Source organism: Rhinolophus hipposideros (genome assembly GCF_964194185.1).
Source record: "Rhinolophus hipposideros genome assembly, chromosome: 11".
NCBI lineage: Eukaryota > Metazoa > Chordata > Mammalia > Chiroptera > Rhinolophidae > Rhinolophus > Rhinolophus hipposideros.
In genome coordinates, this window is record NC_138057.1 from 67916920 (window position 1) to 67935723 (window position 18804).

The 18804-nt window shown below is 48.3% G+C and overlaps 2 protein-coding genes across 6 annotated transcripts in view; one reads left to right on the forward strand and one right to left on the reverse strand.

The window, feature by feature from the left end:
* ASTN2 (astrotactin 2) overlaps positions 1–18804 on the reverse strand; it is a gene marked incomplete at its 3' end in the record, with an annotated part of 830851 nt that overhangs the window by 192869 nt on the left and 619178 nt on the right. The window lies entirely within an intron of this gene.
* Positions 1883–18745, forward strand: TRIM32 (tripartite motif containing 32). 5 transcript variants are annotated; one of them, XM_081067335.1, is made up of 2 exons: positions 1883–1952; positions 11287–18745. In XM_081067335.1, exon 2 carries the CDS (start codon positions 11364–11366, stop codon positions 13335–13337), a length of 1974 nt encoding a protein of 657 aa, XP_080923461.1. In that variant the 5' UTR covers positions 1883–1952; positions 11287–11363; the 3' UTR covers positions 13338–18745. The 5 variants fall into 5 exon arrangements, with proteins under 5 accessions (XP_080923461.1, XP_080923463.1, XP_080923464.1 ...); XM_081067337.1 differs by having other exon boundaries at positions 1907–1952; positions 11284–18745; XM_081067338.1 differs by lacking the exon at positions 1883–1952 and adding an exon at positions 2128–2219.

Genomic DNA, 18804 nt, shown 5'->3' on the forward strand with positions numbered 1-18804 from the left:
GGAGAAGCAAGCACTCCTGCTCTCCTGGCCTGCAAGGTCTACATACACTTATTATCTGCCAATTTTAAGCAAAACCTGCCCCAGGGCCTTTCAGTCCCTGACTGAGCTCCCTTTTCAGCCTGTTCAATTAAACCCTGGCTGGCCCTGGACTGCAAGCATATCCTCGAAGTCTCAGATAGCCCCAGAGGTCTGTGCCAACCCAGGTGTCCAGAGCCCCCAGGCCCACTCAAGGGATTCCATGAAATATACCAAACCAGCCTCCCACTGCCCTCAATATCTGAAATGCTGGGAGCTGGGGCTTCTGGAACCATCAGTCTGGAGAGTATAAGAGCTAATTATAATAAGTTACAATTAAGTAAATGCAATTCACAATACATTATATTAATAATCTTAGTCCTTATAGCAAACCCCATTTCCATTTAGACAAAGAAATGGGCAGAGATTCCACAAGGTTAAGAGAGTGGGTTCTCAGGTAGAATTAGGTTCCAATCTGGGCTTTATACTTATGAACATGTGACTTTGTTATTTAGTCTCCTGGGCATCAGGTGACTGGGAATATCTCATTGGGTCTTTATGAGGATTAAGTGAGCTATTGTATGTGAAGTGTTTAGCTACAGCCAGATACTGCTTAAAAACGGCGGTTTTGTTGTTGTTTTTGTTTGTTGTTTTATCACTGTGCAGGGTCACATACCTACATGAGATTTCAAGTCCAACTACATTCTAGTTCAAATCTCTTCCTGCTCCTAAGCTAAACTATATGGTCACATGCAGGAAACAGTAATTGGCCCCAAACTACCTAAGGGGCCCTGGATCCAGCTACCCAGTAGGCCAGACCACCTTCCACCTAGGAAGACTACCCTTTCTCTGCTCCCCCAGAGCTAGACTTGGATTTGGGTTCCTGGGTACCTTCAATCTGCAGGGACTAGAGTTGCGGTGTGTTTCCGTAACGACCTCTGCCATCGGTGCCTCTTGGCCAAGGAAGCAAAAGACTCCTTCAAACGAGTAATTTGTCCATCAGATAAACTTGTTTCCAAGCGGTGGTATGTCACAAGGAGAAATAGGGGCCCCGAAGTACTACCTTTCTAAGCGAGTCCAGGTTCTGTGCTTGACCCAGAGTAGAAATTGTATTCTTTCCTTGGTCCATTTCTCAGATGGACAAGCTGAGGCTCAGAGAGGCGCCATGGCTCGGTTGAGGACCCCTCCTGGAGGTCATGGTTTAGAGAAAGGCTTAAGACACAGACTGCAGTTGGGTTTAGCTCCTGACTAGGGCAGTGTAGGGACGGAGTTCCAGAGAGCAGTTTCCAGGCTCTCGATCTCATGTGGAAAGATGCTGGCTCAGGTAGTGGATGGCCATCAGCTGTGATCAGATGGCCATCAGCTGTGACCAGTTGGCCATTAGCCACTATTGTTTTGTCTATAACTGCCATGGCTATGCTAGCAAGCATGGATTGCAGTTAGCAAGTGTGGTTAGCAAGCAGATTGTGGATTGCAGATCTTGTTGATCGTACTTCCTGTGTCTCGCCTGGCGGCCATGGAGAATACAGTGGTATGACCCCCCTATCTGGCTCCAGTTGTTGTTCCTATTTGGCCTCACCATATCCTGTGTTCTTGTGCGGGGAGTGGGAGCTGAGTCTCTGCATGACAGGCAGTGAACTTAGGCAGGTCCCTTTCATCTCAGTTTCTTTGTACAATGGAGACTGAAAGCTGAACTACTTGTTGCTAAGGCCCAGCATTCTCAGCAGAGAGAGTGCCCCTCCCTACCCGGCCACTGGGCCCCAAGCGCTTGGGCCTAGAGGACTACAAGCCCCAGCATGCCTTGGGGGCGGGGCCTAGTGACCGACAGGTGGTTCTGCGAATTGGAGCCCGCCAAGGAGCTCGCGGCGGCGCCTGCGCAGCTGTAAGCAGGCGGGTGGGCTGGTGGTGGTGGACGCGTTGTAGCCGCGGGCCGTCAGGTAAGGGGCGGGAAGGAGGGTCGGGGACGAGGGATCGCGGCAGGAGTCGCGGGCCACGGCCGAGTGGCGGGCGGGGGGGCTGAGCCAGCGTGCAGCTGCCAGCTCACGCCCGAATGGCAGGGTTTGGGGACAGGATCCCAGGGACCGGGTGGGGGTGGGGCCGAGGGGCATGCTCGGGAGGGATTCGATGGGACTGAGAGCTTGGGGACTTGCAGCTCGGAGGGGCGCTGGGGGCTCTGAGAAGCTTGGCGGTGCAGATGTCAGGAGGTACGAGGCACAGGGCACACGGGGGTGCAGCATCTGGAAGACGGGGGGGGGGTAGGGAGGCCCGTAAGGGGTCGGGGTGCAGGGTTTCAGAATGTGGCGGACTCCGGGGGCCCTGGTGAGATCTGGGGTGCATAGTCTAAGGTTTGAGGGAATCACGGGCCGCGAGGCATTCGGGCTGCACTCTCGGAGGGAGCGGGTCCGGGGCTCTCCCGACTGCGAAGGAGGAGGCGTTTTGCAGACGGGATCGGGGAAGCTGAGAGGGTGAGTTCCCGGACTCCGTGGGAAGCGGTATGTTGGTAGCAGAAAGGGACCTGGCCAAGGTTTGACGGCAGCACACGCCGTGGGGGTGGGCAGAAGAGGAAGGCTCGGGGTTGCAGGGATGCACTGTGCCTGCGGGAATGCAGGCGCTGGGGGCGGGGATTGAGGGGGCGCAGGGATCCGAGGTGTGAGGCTGGGGCGTTAAACCGGGGCGCGGGGTGCACGGCTGCAGAGGTTTGGAAACAGGTTGGCGGACGTATGTCAGGGAGTCACAGGGGTGAAGAATCGGCGAGGGTGTTAATCCAGAGCCCCAAAGGTTAGAATTCTGCTGTGTAAGAGGGATGGGAACTGGCTGTGGGGTGGTATGAATGGTGGGGTGGGGATGTCCTCACGGGGCTATAGAATTAAATACCCCGCATAGATTTGTAGGTTGGCGTCATAGGTGGCCAGAGGAATTTTCCTGAAGTCTCTGCAGAGGAAGCAAGGAGAGTTCCGGGGACCCAAGGACCTAGAAGTAATGTATGAAACTGTGAGTGTATGACGTTCCACAGAGTTCAGGGGTTCAGCAAGAAAGTCATAGGTCTTCAGCGGTCAGGACTCCTGAAGGGAGCCTGCCTTTGTGAGAGGCTGAGTCTCCCTCCCATGTTAATCAAAGATCCCTTATCACGAGGCAGCCGTGGTACCTGCCAGGAACCTGACTGTGAACCAAGGCAGGATGGAGGGCACCAGAGAGGGGCCAAAGGGGGCATGGAGCAGGAAACTATTCAAGGTCATCTACCTAAGCTCCTGTTTGCCCGTCTCTCCAAGCGGGGACAGCAAATAATATGTCAGACCTCCAGGAAATGCGTGGAGCGTGATCTCAGGCCTTATTTCCCTCGTCAGTTAAACAAGTGGATTGCACTCATGCTATACAAGGCCCATGACAGCTCAAAGAGGCCGTCAGCTCTGTGAATGACGCATTTGGGCTGGGACAGAGACAAGAAAAGGGGAATGCACGTGTATTGAGCATCTCTTCCCGTACCAAGTTCGGAAGCGGTGGTTCCTAACTGGGGGCGATTTTGTCTGGAGACATTTTTGGTTGTCACAGTTGGGGTGTGGGGTACGACCAGCCTCAGTGGGTAGACACCAGGGATGCAGTTAAACATCCTTCAATGCACCGGACAGCCCTCCCAATAAAGACTTGTCTGCTCCAAAATGTGAATAGTGCCCAAGGTGAGGAACCCTGCTCTCACGGCAGCTATCCTGGATTCAAACCCTGGCTCTCTCTCTTCCTGCCTTGGCGATCTTGAATGAGTTCCTTAACCTCCAAGTATCTTGGCTCTTCATCTGTGAAATGGGGTTAATAACAGGACTACCTTAGAGGATTATTGTGAAGAGTCAGTGAAGTAAATTAAGAGTGCTTAGCCGGTGCTCCCAATTTAGCATTTTTAAAATTTTTATATCTGCTTTCTTCGTTTTCATCATAGCCCTATGGAGCAGGCTCCATTTTTACACGTAAGGAAACTAAGGCATAAGAAGTGATTTGCCTAAGGTTCCATCGCTAAGAATGGCAGAGCGAGGCTCATAGTCTGATCTCTGTAACCCTGTGTATTCCCTCTTCCTTGCTTGCTCCTTGCTAGACCTGTGTAGTCTTCTTATCTCAGCTGATTCCCCTCTCGTGAAAGGATTGCCTCCTGAGTATTGCTGAATATCGAACTGAACTTTAAAGGGGATAAATCTGTCTGATTAGATAGGGAGGAGCCCCGGACTTTGTCCTTGATTTGCTCTTAGAACAGGACCAGTGGTTAGATAAGGGAAGGAGCTTTAGGTTGGCCCACAGGATGAGGTATAAAAGACTAGAAGGTGTGGTACGGAGGCCATTGGCTTGAAAAACTAGCTCATAGCAGGGACTGAGGCTGAAGACATTCATAACTTGTTCTGAATGATCTCCTTTGGGCTTCTTTCCCCTGGGAAGAGTAACAGTCTTTGCTCTCTCAGCTCCAGGACTAGCTATGGCATTGCTGGAGCCAGTTCAGAAACATCATAGGATGATGAGAAGGCAAGAGACTTAGCTGGAATAGTCACACACACCCTTAAGGACAATATGTAGTAGAAATTGAATCAGCCTGAGAATCAGAGGCTTACAGTCCAAAATCCTTCCTCTGCTGCTAATTTGCTAAGTGATCTTGGACGAGTGCTTGCCTTTATCAGCCTCAATCCACTCAAAATACAGATAGCTACCACCTATTGCATACTTATCATGTGCATTATCTCTGTTAATCCTGACAGTGATCCTGCCGACCATCTAGGTGTCAGTCCCATTTTATGGATGAGAAAACTATGAAGTTAGAGGGTACACCAAGGCAAAGCAGGGATACAGCCGTGGTTCTGTCTGACTCCCAAGTGACATTATACTAGTTTTGTTAGAAAGCCTTGTCCAATGCTACAGAACCCATACTCATGTCTGGAGAGGCTGGCAGTCCAAAGTTGACAGGGCCCTTGAAGGGGATCCCTGTCCATGCACACCAGTGTGCTGCCTGGGGGACACCCTCTCCGTGAGGGGCTACAGGGAAAACAATCGGATTTAAAACTCCTTCCTAGGGGCCTTTACCAGCCCCTCAGCCAGACCGCCCGAAGCCTAATCAGCGGGGGAGCTGTGACATCCTTGCAGTCCATGTGGCTTCATGGCTGGGAGTGGACACACCTGGATTTGAACCTCAGTTCTACCACTTCCCGGCTTTGAAACCTTGGCCAGGTTGCTTCTCTCTGAGCCTTGATTTCCTTATTTATGAAGAGGAATGACACACATGTCACCTAGTTCTGAGAATAAGAGATCATGTATAAAAGATTGCCTGGCATTCAATAAATGGTAGTTTTCTGAGAGGTCCGAGACGAAGGCGGTGCTGGAAGGGACCTGGGTATTGGTTTGGCAATTTTTAGTGACCCTGAGCTCCCCCAAACTCCCATCCGCTCTTTGTACCTTTCCCAGGATTGGCTTCCTGCTCCTTTAATCAGTATTTCGTGATTAAATGAATGTGTGCTGTATATGCAGAGAAAGGAACTGAAAGAGAGGAGTTGGAAGTCCCCTGAGAAAAGACGTTTTTCCTTTGTCCTATATTTCTTGTCACATTGGCAGAATTGCTATTACCCAAATATTTGTGGAAGATGCAAGGGAACCTTCCTAGGTCCTTCAGTTCTAGAGGAAAGACGGAATAGACACGCGTTTTCCCAGCAAACTCCATTATTGATTTAACACGTCCTTGACATAGTTGAGCTAAAGTTTCCTTTCCCACAAGCATTTCCTCCGGGGTTGTTTCAGGTGTCCCAGACTGTACAGCTTTGGGGTCAATCGTTTCCCTATAAACCCCCACTTGATGAGTCTCTTCTAGCTGTTGGCAAGTGCCTTAAAAGCACCCCGATTAAACTTCAGAATCCTCTGCTACACACGGGACTGGGTGTCAGGTGGGGGCCTCAGTGACTTTCTTAACTTTAGTCCTGCTAGCCTCTCCCCGGGGCCTGGAGAGGGGGTTGCACTCACTTAGCATTCTATTCCAATGCAGGAGGAAGCCATGCAGTTTACAAAGCTATCCTGAAAGGAAATGTGAGAAACCTTGCAGAAGAGTCAAACCAGGGCAGTGTGTCACTAGTAGGACAGACCTTTGTGTCTTGTGAAAAGGAAATGTGGTACTGCTTTACATGTGTTCTAGTTTTTAGGTGAAGAGCTCTGTTCATGTCTGTTTTTGTTCAAAGTTACAGCCCCAGGGTTTGACTCAGTAGGTGCTCAGTAAATATTTGTTTAATTGCCTGAAGTTCTCCAGTTTTGCTCATGGCCTAAGTGCGTGTAGGAAATAGAGGCATCTAGAGAACTGCCCCGTGGTGGGGATTCAAGCATTGGATGGAGATTTGAAGCCTTACGTCATCTCCAATCCTTTGATTCTGAGATCAAGTGAGATAATGTTCAGGAAAGGCTCAGAATTTTTATTTTCGAAACATATGTATGTGTCTGATAGCTTGGGTAGGGTCTGCCCGTTGACAAGTGCCTGCTCATTTCTTCTCATTGGCTAGGTCGTGGCCAGCACCACTGCTGCCCCTGCCACTGGGAACTGTTACTTACTGCACAGTTAAGTGTATAGACCTTGCTTGGTACTGTACTAAGGGCTTTATACATATAACGTGGTTTAATTTGTACAATAGCCTTGTGAGGAAGACACTATTTTAAAGCCATTTTTCTTAAATAAACAGAACTAGAGAGGTTCGATGACTGCCCAAGTCTCCACGGTAAATGGTAGAGATCTAAAAAGCCTGATTCCAGAGCCCACTGTCTTAATCTACATGACACCGCCCACGCCCTGTTCTTGCTTGCCAGTGCTAGTTCTGCCACATGATTAGGGAGGTCTTGCTTTCTCTCTCCCGTTCTTCCTTTACTCATGTACGCTACTGTTGGAGATCACTACTAATTGCAGCATTCCATATTTTTAGTCCCTGCAAGGAGCTGAAGCAGCTTATTTTCGGAGCAAGAGAAGTGCTGAATCCATGTGCCTGTCCGTTTCTAGCATGGCTTTCTACTGTTCTCACTCAGATTCCTTCGAAGCTGACCAGTCCTTGCATTAATCTTTATATGCCACGAAAAGAAAGATTCTTCATCCTTTCAAAATGCAGTGTGTAAACTGAATGCTTAATACCAGTACTAGTGATTGTTAGCACGGTTCCTGATTGCTGCTTATTCTAATTTTAGTAATAGTGTTTCATTGCATACCTACCAGTTTCCAGGCTAAGCATTTTATAAGCATGACATGCCTAGTTGTCGCAGTAGCCTTTTTATAAAGTAAAAACAAAAAAACACGTATAGTTAAATAACTTGCCTACTGTCCCACAACTTATACATAATAATGCAGATTTGATCCTAGTTCTGTCGGACTTCAAGGTTCATGGTTGTTTTGTTTTGTTTTGTTTTTTTCTGCTACTCTGGTTATTTTTGTCATGGACTAGGGAAAGCCTGGTGATGCCAGAAGTAACTAGATTAGGCTAGAGTATGCCTATAAAATTGTCCCGAGTCTTAGGGCAGCTGAAACCAACACAGCGCAAGGGGTAGCTTCTCATCTGGAGCTGAACAGCTGGGCCGGTATCCGTAAGGGGTGTGCAACATGAGATCAGAGGAGTGGGGGGTAAACTGATGTGAGGGAAGGAGAGGGGTCAGGAGCTCATCACACAGAACAAACAGGAAACATGTTCAAAGTACCCTGAGGGCAACCAAGATTATCAACAGCATGTTGGAGGTTCATTCTGACTGGTTTTCCATGTTATGGCTGGCAGAAAATGGGCAGCTAACTAACCTTACGACTTGATGGTAAGGCAACTCCTTTCACCCTTCTGGTCTTTTCAGGGAAACTGAGTTCGAATTGACTTTCCGTCTGAATCATTCTCAGTACTGACAGTAATGACAGATGCACCCTTCTGGGGGAGAGGGACTGTTCCCGTCTGTCACGTAGCTCGGTCTCAGGCTAGGATCCTGTATTCCCAGGTCAGAGAAATGGGAGACACGGGTCAGGCTTTATCCAGGTCTGAGGCTATCTCCACGCCTGATGCTTTAGTGATGGGAGCTCCTGTTTGCGGAGCAAAGCCTGGCAGCTTTGCGGCGGGGATCCTCGACATGATGTGCTGCCTCAGAGAGCCTGGTGAAGCTGCAGACAGCTGAGATAACTTGGGGCTATGGCTGTGGGCATAGGAAGTTCATTTTTAAAGGGGGCAGCTTAGACAGGGAGGCAAGGAGCTTTTTAGGGGAGGAAGTGGTATGATATTGCAGAAAGCTGGGGAAAAAATTTTGTTGGTATTTTTACAAGTTGGCAGACTAGTGTAATGAGCTGATCTGCAGAGGCAGTTCTGGGAAGAACAGATGTCCCCCTACGCATTGTAAGGTGACGTGCTCTGGATCCAACACCAAATATCACCTTCAGCCTGTTGGGATGATGGGAGGACTGAAGCTATGTTATTGGTTCAGAACTGAGAATGTTTGCGTGGATCCTGAGTTCGGCTGCTGTCAGTTTTTCTGTACTATTGCCCCCAGACCCCTGGCATTTAAGAATTCAGTATTCACAGTTTCAGACATTTACATGAGATCTCATAGGCTCATGATTTGTGGTCATGTCTTACTTTGCTGAGGCATGGATTTGAGTCAGAACCAGTTGCTGTGTGGGCGCGGGTCACTCAGCTAATAAATCGATGTAACTTATTATAACAGCTAAATCTCGTAACAATCTTATCGTTCCTTCTTCCATGTGGAGGAAATTATAGCTATATGGCTGCATTTCCCAGAGTACAGTTTGGAGAGCATTTGTTAAGTGTTATATGATAGTTAAAAAAAAATAGCTTGAAGTAATGTTGGGTTAAGCAATGTGAAAGATACATGTTTTGCAGCTCTTGTTTGAGCTGTGTGACCTGGAGCTTGTTCTTTTGAGCCTTAGTTTCCTCATCTGTAAAACAGGATACTAGAAGTAGTGCCAACTTCAAAGGGTCATGAGGAGGATTAAATGAGATTATAGGAAGCATTTAGCATGGTACCCAGCACGTCGTAGGTACTAGATGTATACTATTTCCTGCCCAGTGGAAGGGATAGATTTCAGGGAGGTGGGACTGGTGTTAGATACATTGTGCATGTCTGCTGCTGACTATTTGTCAGCTTGTCATCCGAAGCTAAATATGGGGGAAATGTGTGGTATGTATCTCTGCACTGACTCCCCTTCTTCTCTGCCCGGAAAAAGCGTTGATGACATTTGCAAAGCTTCCCTCAGATGGCTGCACTGCCTTTAAAACCAAGCTAAGTTACTCTCCACCTCCTCCTGCTTGGTGGTTGACCATCTGCGTATCACGAGACTGCACAGAGGCAGCTGTAGGGTTTGCATTCAAGGAGAACTGAATTCATCCACGTGCCTCACCTTGCTAAGTCAATTCATTCTAATTTGGGGAGTAGATTGACAATGACATAAGGCTGCAGAGCACTGCAATCTCCGTGGTTCTACTTCATGAGCATGTGCGAATTGAGGAGGGTGGGAGCGTTCACGGTATGTACTGAGTGAAGCGGGGGGTTTTCCAGGCCTAAAATACAGTGTCCCGATAAAGCACTCCCATTTTTAAAATCATCTGGCCTTGAGTCTTTGGCTATCTTAGCTCTACCACCCTGATCCACTCAGAGTATAATTCTGAGTGAGTCTACTTCTGGAAGTGTATTGCTCAGATGCATTTTCTCCCCATTCCCACCCCCTATTCCCTATCCAGGCTCCCCGGTACGTGCACCAAGCACTTCCGCAGCTTCCAAACTAGTTTCTCTGCCCTTTCCCCCACTCTTCAGGCGGTGTTCACATCAGTTCCCCGCTCCAAATCATGCATTGCCTCACTATGTCCAGCGGTTCAAAGGTCTCATTCACCATTCCCCAATTTCCAAACCAGTTAGTATAAACCCCCCACGCTCCCCCCCCCCCCCCCCGCCGCCAATGTTCTCCCACGCTTTTACCTAAGGATGAGAGGAAAGAAAACACATTTCTTTAAGACCTTTTGGGTGCTGATCCAAACCTTAGTATTTAATACAGCACACATATCTCATCTAAGGCTTCCGGGGCCTTGAGAAGGCAGCGTTCTCCTCGTGGTACAAATGAGAAGACAAACCCAGAGAGGCTATGTGTGCTCTGTGCTCTTCCTGACTCCCTGAGTTCTGTCCTTGCCTGTCCTTTCTATGCTCTGTTAAGGCTGTGCTCTTTGCCTGGACACCTTGTCACCCATCTCCACCTATCTGTTCTTCCTTCCAGGTCCCTGTAAAATGCCATCGCCCCTCAGGAAAATCCGTTTTCCCTTCACATTAGAGTGAATTCCTCTTAGCCTCCATCAAACTTCCTTTATATGTCACTTATGATATTACTTTCTGCCTTGATTATTATTTACCTACATGCCTTGTCTGCTGTCCTAAAGTTTTGGCATCTGAAGGGGAGAATTTGTATCCTGAAAACCAAAGTGTCTAGTACAGTACATGGTACCTAGTCTTAGACGAGTGGATGGGTGGGTAGTTAGGAGGCTAGATGAATGGAAAATACATATATTTTTCTGATCTAATGTTTTGCTAATCATCATAATTTTCTATCTGGATGATTCCTCGACATGACAAAATAAACTACAGACACGATAAAAAAAAAGCCTCCATGCTTTTGCTCACACAGTTTTCTTTGCTTAAAATACCTTTACCCCTCCCTCATTGCCTTGTTTCTTTCAAGACATATCTCAGGAGTGTCACTACTTCTGGGAAGCCTTCCCCACTTCCTCTATAGATACAATCCCTTAGTCCATCCACTGCATTCCTGCAGAATTCCATGTGTAATTTTTTCCTGTACGTAATTTTTCCGTGCTTTTCTCCTAAGAGAAATCATGAGTTGTACACTTCACAAAATATAAAAATAATCACTAACATTGATCAAGCATACTACTGTCACGTGCTATGCGAAGCGCATGGTACTCATCATGTGACTTAACCCCTCTAAAAACCATCAAAAGGAGACACCATTATTGTTTCAATTTTATAGATGGGTGACGGGGAGATGGAGCTTTGGGAAGTTTAGGTGACTTCCTTCGAGTCACACAACTAAGTATCAAGACGCTCCAGAACCTGAATTTTTATGCACCATGTGACACCTCGTCTATTTTGGTTCCCTAACACAAAGTAGACGTCAATAAATACCTGTTCAAGCAGTGACTGACTGGATGAGGGATGGTAGCTATTGTCTAACTGCTTCTTGCGTAAAGTCGTTCCCGTCGGCACTGGAATAACGCTTGCCCTTGTCTTCAGCAGAGTCCCACCTTCTGGAGCATGCCCCCTGAGCTGTGCAGTCCCGGCCTGTGCTAGCAGGACCCTTCCCAGGAGGAGCAATGGCGGCGGCGGGGGCGGCGGCGGCGGCTTCCCACCTGAACCTGGACGCCCTCCGCGAGGTGCTGGAATGCCCCATTTGCATGGAGTCCTTCACGGAGGAGCAGCTGCGGCCCAAGCTCCTGCACTGCGGCCACACCATCTGCCGCCAGTGCCTGGAGAAGCTCCTGGCCAGTAGCATCAACGGCGTCCGCTGTCCCTTCTGCAGCAAGATCACGCGCATCACCAGCCTGGCGCAGCTGACCGACAACCTGACGGTGCTGAAGATCATCGACACGGCCGGCCTCAGCGAGGCGGTGGGGCTGCTGATGTGCCGGGCGTGCGGGCGGCGCCTGCCGCGGCGCTTCTGCCGGACGTGCGGCCTGGTGCTGTGCGAGCCGTGCCGGGAGGCAGACCACCAGCCCCCGGGCCACTGCACGCTGCCCGTGAAGGAGGCGGCCGACGAGCGGCGCCGGGACTTTGGCGAGAAGTTGGCCCACCTGCGGGAGCTAATGGGGGAGCTGCAGCGGCGGAAGGTCGCCTTGGAGGGCGTCTCCAAGGACCTGCAGGCCAGGTACAAGGCGGTTCTCCAGGAGTACGGGCACGAGGAGCGCAGGGTGCAGGAGGAGCTGGCTCGCTCTCGGAAGTTCTTCACAGGCTCCTTGGCCGAGGTGGAGAAATGCAACAGCCAGGTGGTGGAGGAGCAGAGTTACCTGCTGAACATCGCCGAGGTGCAGGCAGTGTCTCGCTGCGACTACTTCCTGGCCAAGATGAAGCAGGCAGACGTGGCCCTCCTGGAGGAGACGGCCGACGAGGAGGAGCCGGAGCTCACGGCCAGCCTGCCCCGGGAGCTCACCCTGCAGGATGTGGAGCTCCTGAAGGTCGGCCACGTGGGGCCCCTGCAGATTGGGCAGGCTGTGAAGAAGCCTCGCACGGTCAACATGGAAGACTCCTGGGCGATGGAGGCCGCGGCCTCTGCTGCCTCCAGCTCTGTTACATTTAGAGAGATGGACATGAGCCCCGAGGAAGTGGTTGCCAGCCCCAGGTCCTCACCTGCTAAGCAGCGGGGTTCCGAGACAGCCGCCAACGTCCAGCAGTGTCTCTTTCTCAAGAAGATGGGGGCCAAAGGCAGCACTCCGGGCATGTTCAACCTTCCCGTCAGCCTCTATGTGACCAGTCAGGGGGAGGTGCTGGTGGCCGACCGTGGCAACTACCGGATCCAGGTCTTCACCCGCAAAGGCTTTTTGAAAGAGATACGTCGCAGCCCGAGCGGCATCGATAGCTTTGTGCTGAGCTTCCTGGGGGCTGATCTGCCCAACCTCACTCCTCTCTCGGTGGCCATGAACTGCCATGGGCTGATTGGCGTGACTGACAGCTACGACAACTCCCTCAAAGTGTACACCTTGGATGGCCACTGTGTGGCATGTCACAGGAGCCAGCTGAGCAAACCCTGGGGCATCACAGCCCTTCCGTCTGGCCAGTTCGTGGTAACCGATGTGGAAGGGGGAAAGCTCTGGTGCTTTACCGTTGACCGAGGAGAAGGGGTGGTCAAATACACCTGCCTCTGCAGTGCTGTGCGCCCCAAGTTTGTCACCTGTGATGCCGAGGGCACCGTCTACTTCACCCAGGGCTTGGGCCTTAATCTGGAGAATCGGCAGAATGAGCACCACCTAGAGGGCGGCTTCTCCATCGGCTCCGTGGGCCCCGATGGGCAGCTGGGTCGCCAGATTAGCCACTTCTTCTCGGAGAACGAGGATTTCCGCTGCATTGCTGGCATGTGTGTGGATGCCCGTGGTGACCTCATCGTGGCGGATAGTAGCCGCAAGGAAATTCTCCACTTTCCCAAGGGTGGGGGCTACAGCGTCCTTATTCGAGAGGGGCTCACGTGTCCAGTGGGCATCGCCCTCACTCCTAAGGGGCAGCTGCTGGTCTTGGACTGTTGGGATCACTGCATCAAGATCTACAGCTACCACCTGAGAAGATATTCCACCCCTTAGGGCCTGGGAAATAGCGGTTTCTTCTGTTCCCCAGCCACCTTCCCTTCCCTGATCCCTTCGTTGGTGGTGGTACTGTAGAGTAGACTTGGCCTATGTCCTCATTCCAGCTGGCTAGTCCTAGAAGTTTAGAAGCTCTTTTAGTTTTTTATTTGCATTATCTCCTTCCCCACCCCAAATTTAGAGCTGTAACAGATGCATTTCCCCAAACAAGACCCATGGTGGAATGGCTGAAGCCTGACTAGAACTTAAGGCACTTCCAAGCCTTCAGGAGAGAACCTTTGCCCCGAATTTGGAATTCGCCCTCGTGTGGAACCCTTGCTGGTGCTCCTCTCTTTTGGCTTTGATGACCCTGCTCCATTATTTCCTTCCTATTATAACGTGTTTCATCTGTGACACTTTCTCTTCAACTCTGCTGCATTCGGTGTACATGCTTCAGTGGGGTCTGCTCCATCTTTCAGTGACATTGTAGACATCGCATCCTTGTGGCCTAATGTCACATCTGATCACCTTTACCAGTGTGGAAGCTCATTTGTTTAATGCCACCAAGGGAATTACATAGTCCCTTTGAGAAGGAGTCCCTCTCGGCTCTGGGGGTTTTGTGTCATCTTGGATTGGTCTCTACTCGCAGGTGTGACAGAGAATGAATTGACCCCAGTTGGTTGGTATTGAAGACTGCAGTCTGGAAATTGCTTGCCTTCTGAAGGAGCATGTGGATCGGAATTATGCCAAAGCATAGGAAGACGGGGAAAAAAGAAACATAAATGCTAACGCAGTCAGCGAACACTCTTGGGTAGTCTCTAGAGCTCATCAGTTTTCATACTACCTCTCTCCACTGACCTGTGCGGAGCGTGGTCTGTGGAATTAGACAACGCAGGCCAGGGCCAGCAAAGTGGGGAGGTGGACACATCTCATTTCATTAGTGAAACAAAGCTGTCAGGTCCTGATTCTGTAGTTTCCTCAAGTGAGTGTGTAGTATTTGGTTTGGGGGTTAATTTCCATTCCTGTATTAAATGATGCCTAACTGTTTCTTCGTCACTGGTGTTCATCTTTTCATTAAATGCGGGATTTGCGAGGTGAGGAGAGGGTAAGTTACACCACACTGTTTTGCTTCCATGTCTGACAGGGCATTCTTGGAGAGCATTAAGGATCCACCCAGGTGAAAATTCAGCCAAAAGCACGATCGTGTGACTGATGCAAATCTTATTCCCACATAATCGTAAACGTGTAGAGAACCAGCCCCCAAGCTCTAGAGTCACCAGCACCCAGTTCTAAACTGAGTCTTCCACTGTCTCTCTTTCGTCTTTATGATTATCGTTCAGAAAAAGGAAGAAGCCTTGTGTTTTTATGACCAGAAGTGGGTGAGGGACTTGGTGACAACAGTTCTCAAGCTTTGGTGTTTACTAAGCAACATGTCTTGCTTGTTAGGTACAGGGCTGACGGCGAGCCAGAGGGAAGTTACCTGCTTTCACGGAAACAAAATTTGCTAAGCTGAGCTAACTCAAAATTGTTTTTTTTGTTTGTTTGTTTTTTTCGGTTTTGGGGGTTTTTTTGGTGGTAGCCGACACACTTTTTTTGGCTTCTGTTGTAATAGTTGCCAAAGGATAGGAAAAGAGATAATTAACGTGATATTGAACTAGTTTGTCTTGTGCTTTCCACCTGGAAAAAGCCCCATGTTCTGATTATGAAATTGCATCCGAGTTTTAAAGATTGTGTACTTGAGAGGAAATGTATCCAATTAAAAGTGCATCATAGATGACTCTGTTAGTTATTAGAGCCACTTTATCTGTGTTAGCAGCTGGCAGCAGGAGATCTGCCTTTGCTGTCAGTGGGGGCCTTCCTGAAACAATAACAGTGGCTGAGGCCTTTGGCACATGGGTTTCAGCAGGGGCATGGATAGTACAGGCTGCTTGATGGAAACGAGGCCCAAGATCCTCTAGCTGCTGATGCTTTTGGAAGGAAATGCTATCACTGTTGACATTTAGCATTTAGGTCTGCTGCCTCTGAAGTCCACTCATGCCTCAGCCCTCAAGCATGGCAAGCACCTGCTGGTTCAACATGGAAATCATGTTTTGTCCGAATGCTTCTGTTTCTTTGAAATGACTCTTAGGCTGCCTTCAGTACAGTCGACTCAGTCATCTACCATGTTGTCCAAATTGCAGAGTATAAACCCGAGAAACTAATTTGCTCAGTTGCAGCATTTCTTTGAAGTAGCAGTACCTTTATTCAAAGAAAGTCTTATGTGTGAGTCCATATATAAAGCAGAGCAAAGGGCCGCTGCTCTGGTTGAAGCAGTTTGTGGGCCTGGAGAACAGGCATTAGCAACCCTCACCTATGCAACACTGCAAAACCCTTGCGAACTTACAGAACACTTTCTGAAAACCACTGAACTATGGCACTGCTTATCTTCCAGTTCCATCACATTGGCCATGTGACCATGGGCAAGGCTTGAACCCTTCCTCTTCTGGGAAATGATGAACGTGACCCCTGCCCCCAGGAAGGGTGTCAGCTGTGCGATCACAGATGTGAAAATACCCAGTGTGGTTCTTGGCATAATCAATAAGCAATAGCTAGACTGTCTTCTTTATTGGGTTGTTCAAAAGAGTGGCATGAGGCTGCCCAGCCACTCCAAACAATACCTTCCCTCTTTCTTACTTTACAGATTTCTAGTTGGCAACCAAAACCTTTCTCAGGCATTTCCTCCCCCCAAGCCACAAGTCTCCAAATAAATCTGATCACCTGTTCCTTTTTACCATCTCACTACCTATTTCATGTTTCTATTACTGTATGAGTATATTGCAAATCATTGGTCCACATATCTGAGCTTTATTGAGGGCTAACTTTAATGCCTAGCTACGAACACATATTATGGTGCCTAATACAGAGTACATCCTCAGTTTTTAATTGGCTATTTGTCTACTTAACTTCATGGTGATGATGGGCCCTCCCATAACCTGAGTCTTCCTAACAACACCCTTCCATTGATTGGATAAAGAGATATGCTCAGGCAAGCCCTTTAATAAGGTATATGAAAAAAACAAACAAACAAACAAACTAAAGGCAAACAAATGACTTACAGGTTGGTTAAGCCCCTGCTTTCCTATATCATTCTGAGCAATTACAGAGAACTTAAAGTTTTGGAGCAATGATTTATTCAGTGTTTATTGAGTACCTACTGTGAGCCAGGCAGGCACTTTGCCAGGTATTTAGAAAATAATAATTTAATGATAAATGGTATGAATGTGTCCGTCTACTTGCACAGTCTTTCCTGTCTGAAGTATTTGAAATCTTGTGTCCCATTGCCCCTGGACTTCCTCAAAGGCCTGCGTGACTGTGAGGGTTGGCACCAATGTCCACTCCAGCCGGACAGTCCACAGAGGGCACTACCTGACTCCAGTCGGTAGGATACCCCTGGCTTCCATCTTACAGGGTTCCTGTGGGTAAGGCAAGTAATGCTTACGTACTTGCACTTGGAATCTAGTCCTCAGTAACGTCCTCCTCAAAGTGAAGTGTTACCCAGCTCTGTAGGAGGGAAATGGAAGGCAGAGCCTAGTAGGAAACTCAGGGCGGGCTCTGTTTTGCCCCTGAGTAGGCAGCTGATTGGCACTCAGGACATGCGGCCCCTCAAGGGATCTCCAAACACAGGAAACGGGAGATGCCTGGCTGAGTTTTACAAGCACGGCAGGGGTGAAGTACGAGGCTGTTTGGTAGCATATACACTTAGACCGAACTCGTCAATATCATCAATATTCAGAGTACTCTGGCTGACCGGAGTGGGCGAGGCAGCTCCGGGACCCACCAGGTACTGTGGTGGGGAAGTCACGGGACTCGCTGTGGGTCTGCCTCGCAGCTCTGCCTCTTCACTAGCTCTGTGGCCTCAGGTGACCCCCGTTCCTCTGGGGCAGTTTCCTTATCCATAAAATAAGGAAGTTGGGTTGGATCATTACTAGTATCCCTTCCAGCTCCATGATTTTAGTGCATTTTTTTAATCATCTAGACTTGTGGTTGTGGCTTCACCCACGTTTTTGCATGACTGCTATAATTTTGTGTTTACATTAGAGTAGTCGAAAGGACCTGCACCTGGTAACGAGCCCTGCCTTGGTCCCGTTGCTTCCTCTACCCCAACTAATGCGTCCTTGGATCACTTGAACTAGCTGTTGTCACTCTGTTGAGCTACAGTTTCCTCACCTGGTGAAATGAAATGGCAGTTTATGTTTTCAAGGGCTGGTATGAGAATTAAAAGATAATGGCGATCCCATATGTAAAATAATCTAATTCAGAAAATGAGGTGCTCGGAAAATGTGATTTCCACTGGAGAACTGATATACATTTTTCAAGTTCACACTGGAGGAGATTTCAGACGTGCAACAGCGCTGCTGAGCTTAATTTAAAAGCCTATTGGAGAACCAGGGGGATTGCTGGAAGGGCAGAGGGAAACTCGTGCCCAAGGATATATCCTACTAGGCAGACTGCGCATCAAACCTCAGGCTCGTTATTTGACTGAATTAATTAGGATGGCATCTTGACTGAGATGTTAATGAAGAGAAGATTTTATATATGTATGTGTATATATATATGGAAACATGCATGTTTAATTATTACTGTCAATGGCTACAATAAGAGGATTTTTTCCTTCAGGTCAACATTCATTAACTCAAAAAATTACCCAAATTAAAATGGGCCACAGATGTCACTATTAGGTGGAGGTAATATACAGTAGTTAAAAATTCGCAACTCTTGGAAAAAACTTATAAATATGATGACAAAGAGGCCTCCTTCCGCACCAACAAACTATATACAGAAACCACCAAAAGAAAAAAAAAATAATACAGGAAGAGAAAACAAACAAAAAACAATTAAAAAAAACTGCTGACACAGAGGTCCACAGTTCGACCCACTTAGAAATCCGAAATTTTCTTAAGTTCTGAGTTCAGTCCTGGCTCCCCCACTTGTTAGTTCTATGACCACTGAGTCATTTAGCCTCTCAGCCTCAGTTTCCTCATTAGTAATAAAATGATACTGCTTACTGCATCATTCTGAAGAAACGATGCATGAGGAACACTTAGCAGACTTCCAGAAATTTCACAGACTCAGTAGTGGTATTTTTATATTAAACTAAATGTATCTCAAGGTGACCCACATTTCTGTGATAGGATTATATGTAACTGGCAAGGAAAAAGGAAAATTATTTAGTAACGCACTGAAATCCTGACTGAAAACATGAACAGTTTGTATGAGCCTGTATATAAGTCAAACGCACGTCTTTCCTGTTCAGATAAAACCAGGAATTTCTTTTGGTGATTTACTCAGTTACCTGGTTATAACTATAACGCCATTGTATGTTATCACAGAATATTAAGATCTGAGTTTCTATTCATTTATTCATTCACTCATTAAACATGTATAAGATATCTCTATTATTATTAGCAGTAATTATATGAGTAATGAATGCAAAGATGAATCAATCACG

Coding starts and splice junctions, on each gene's coding strand:
- TRIM32 (XM_081067335.1), top strand. CDS start 11,364: ATGGCGGCGGCGGGGGCGGCGGCGGCGGCTTCCCACCTGAACCTGGAC.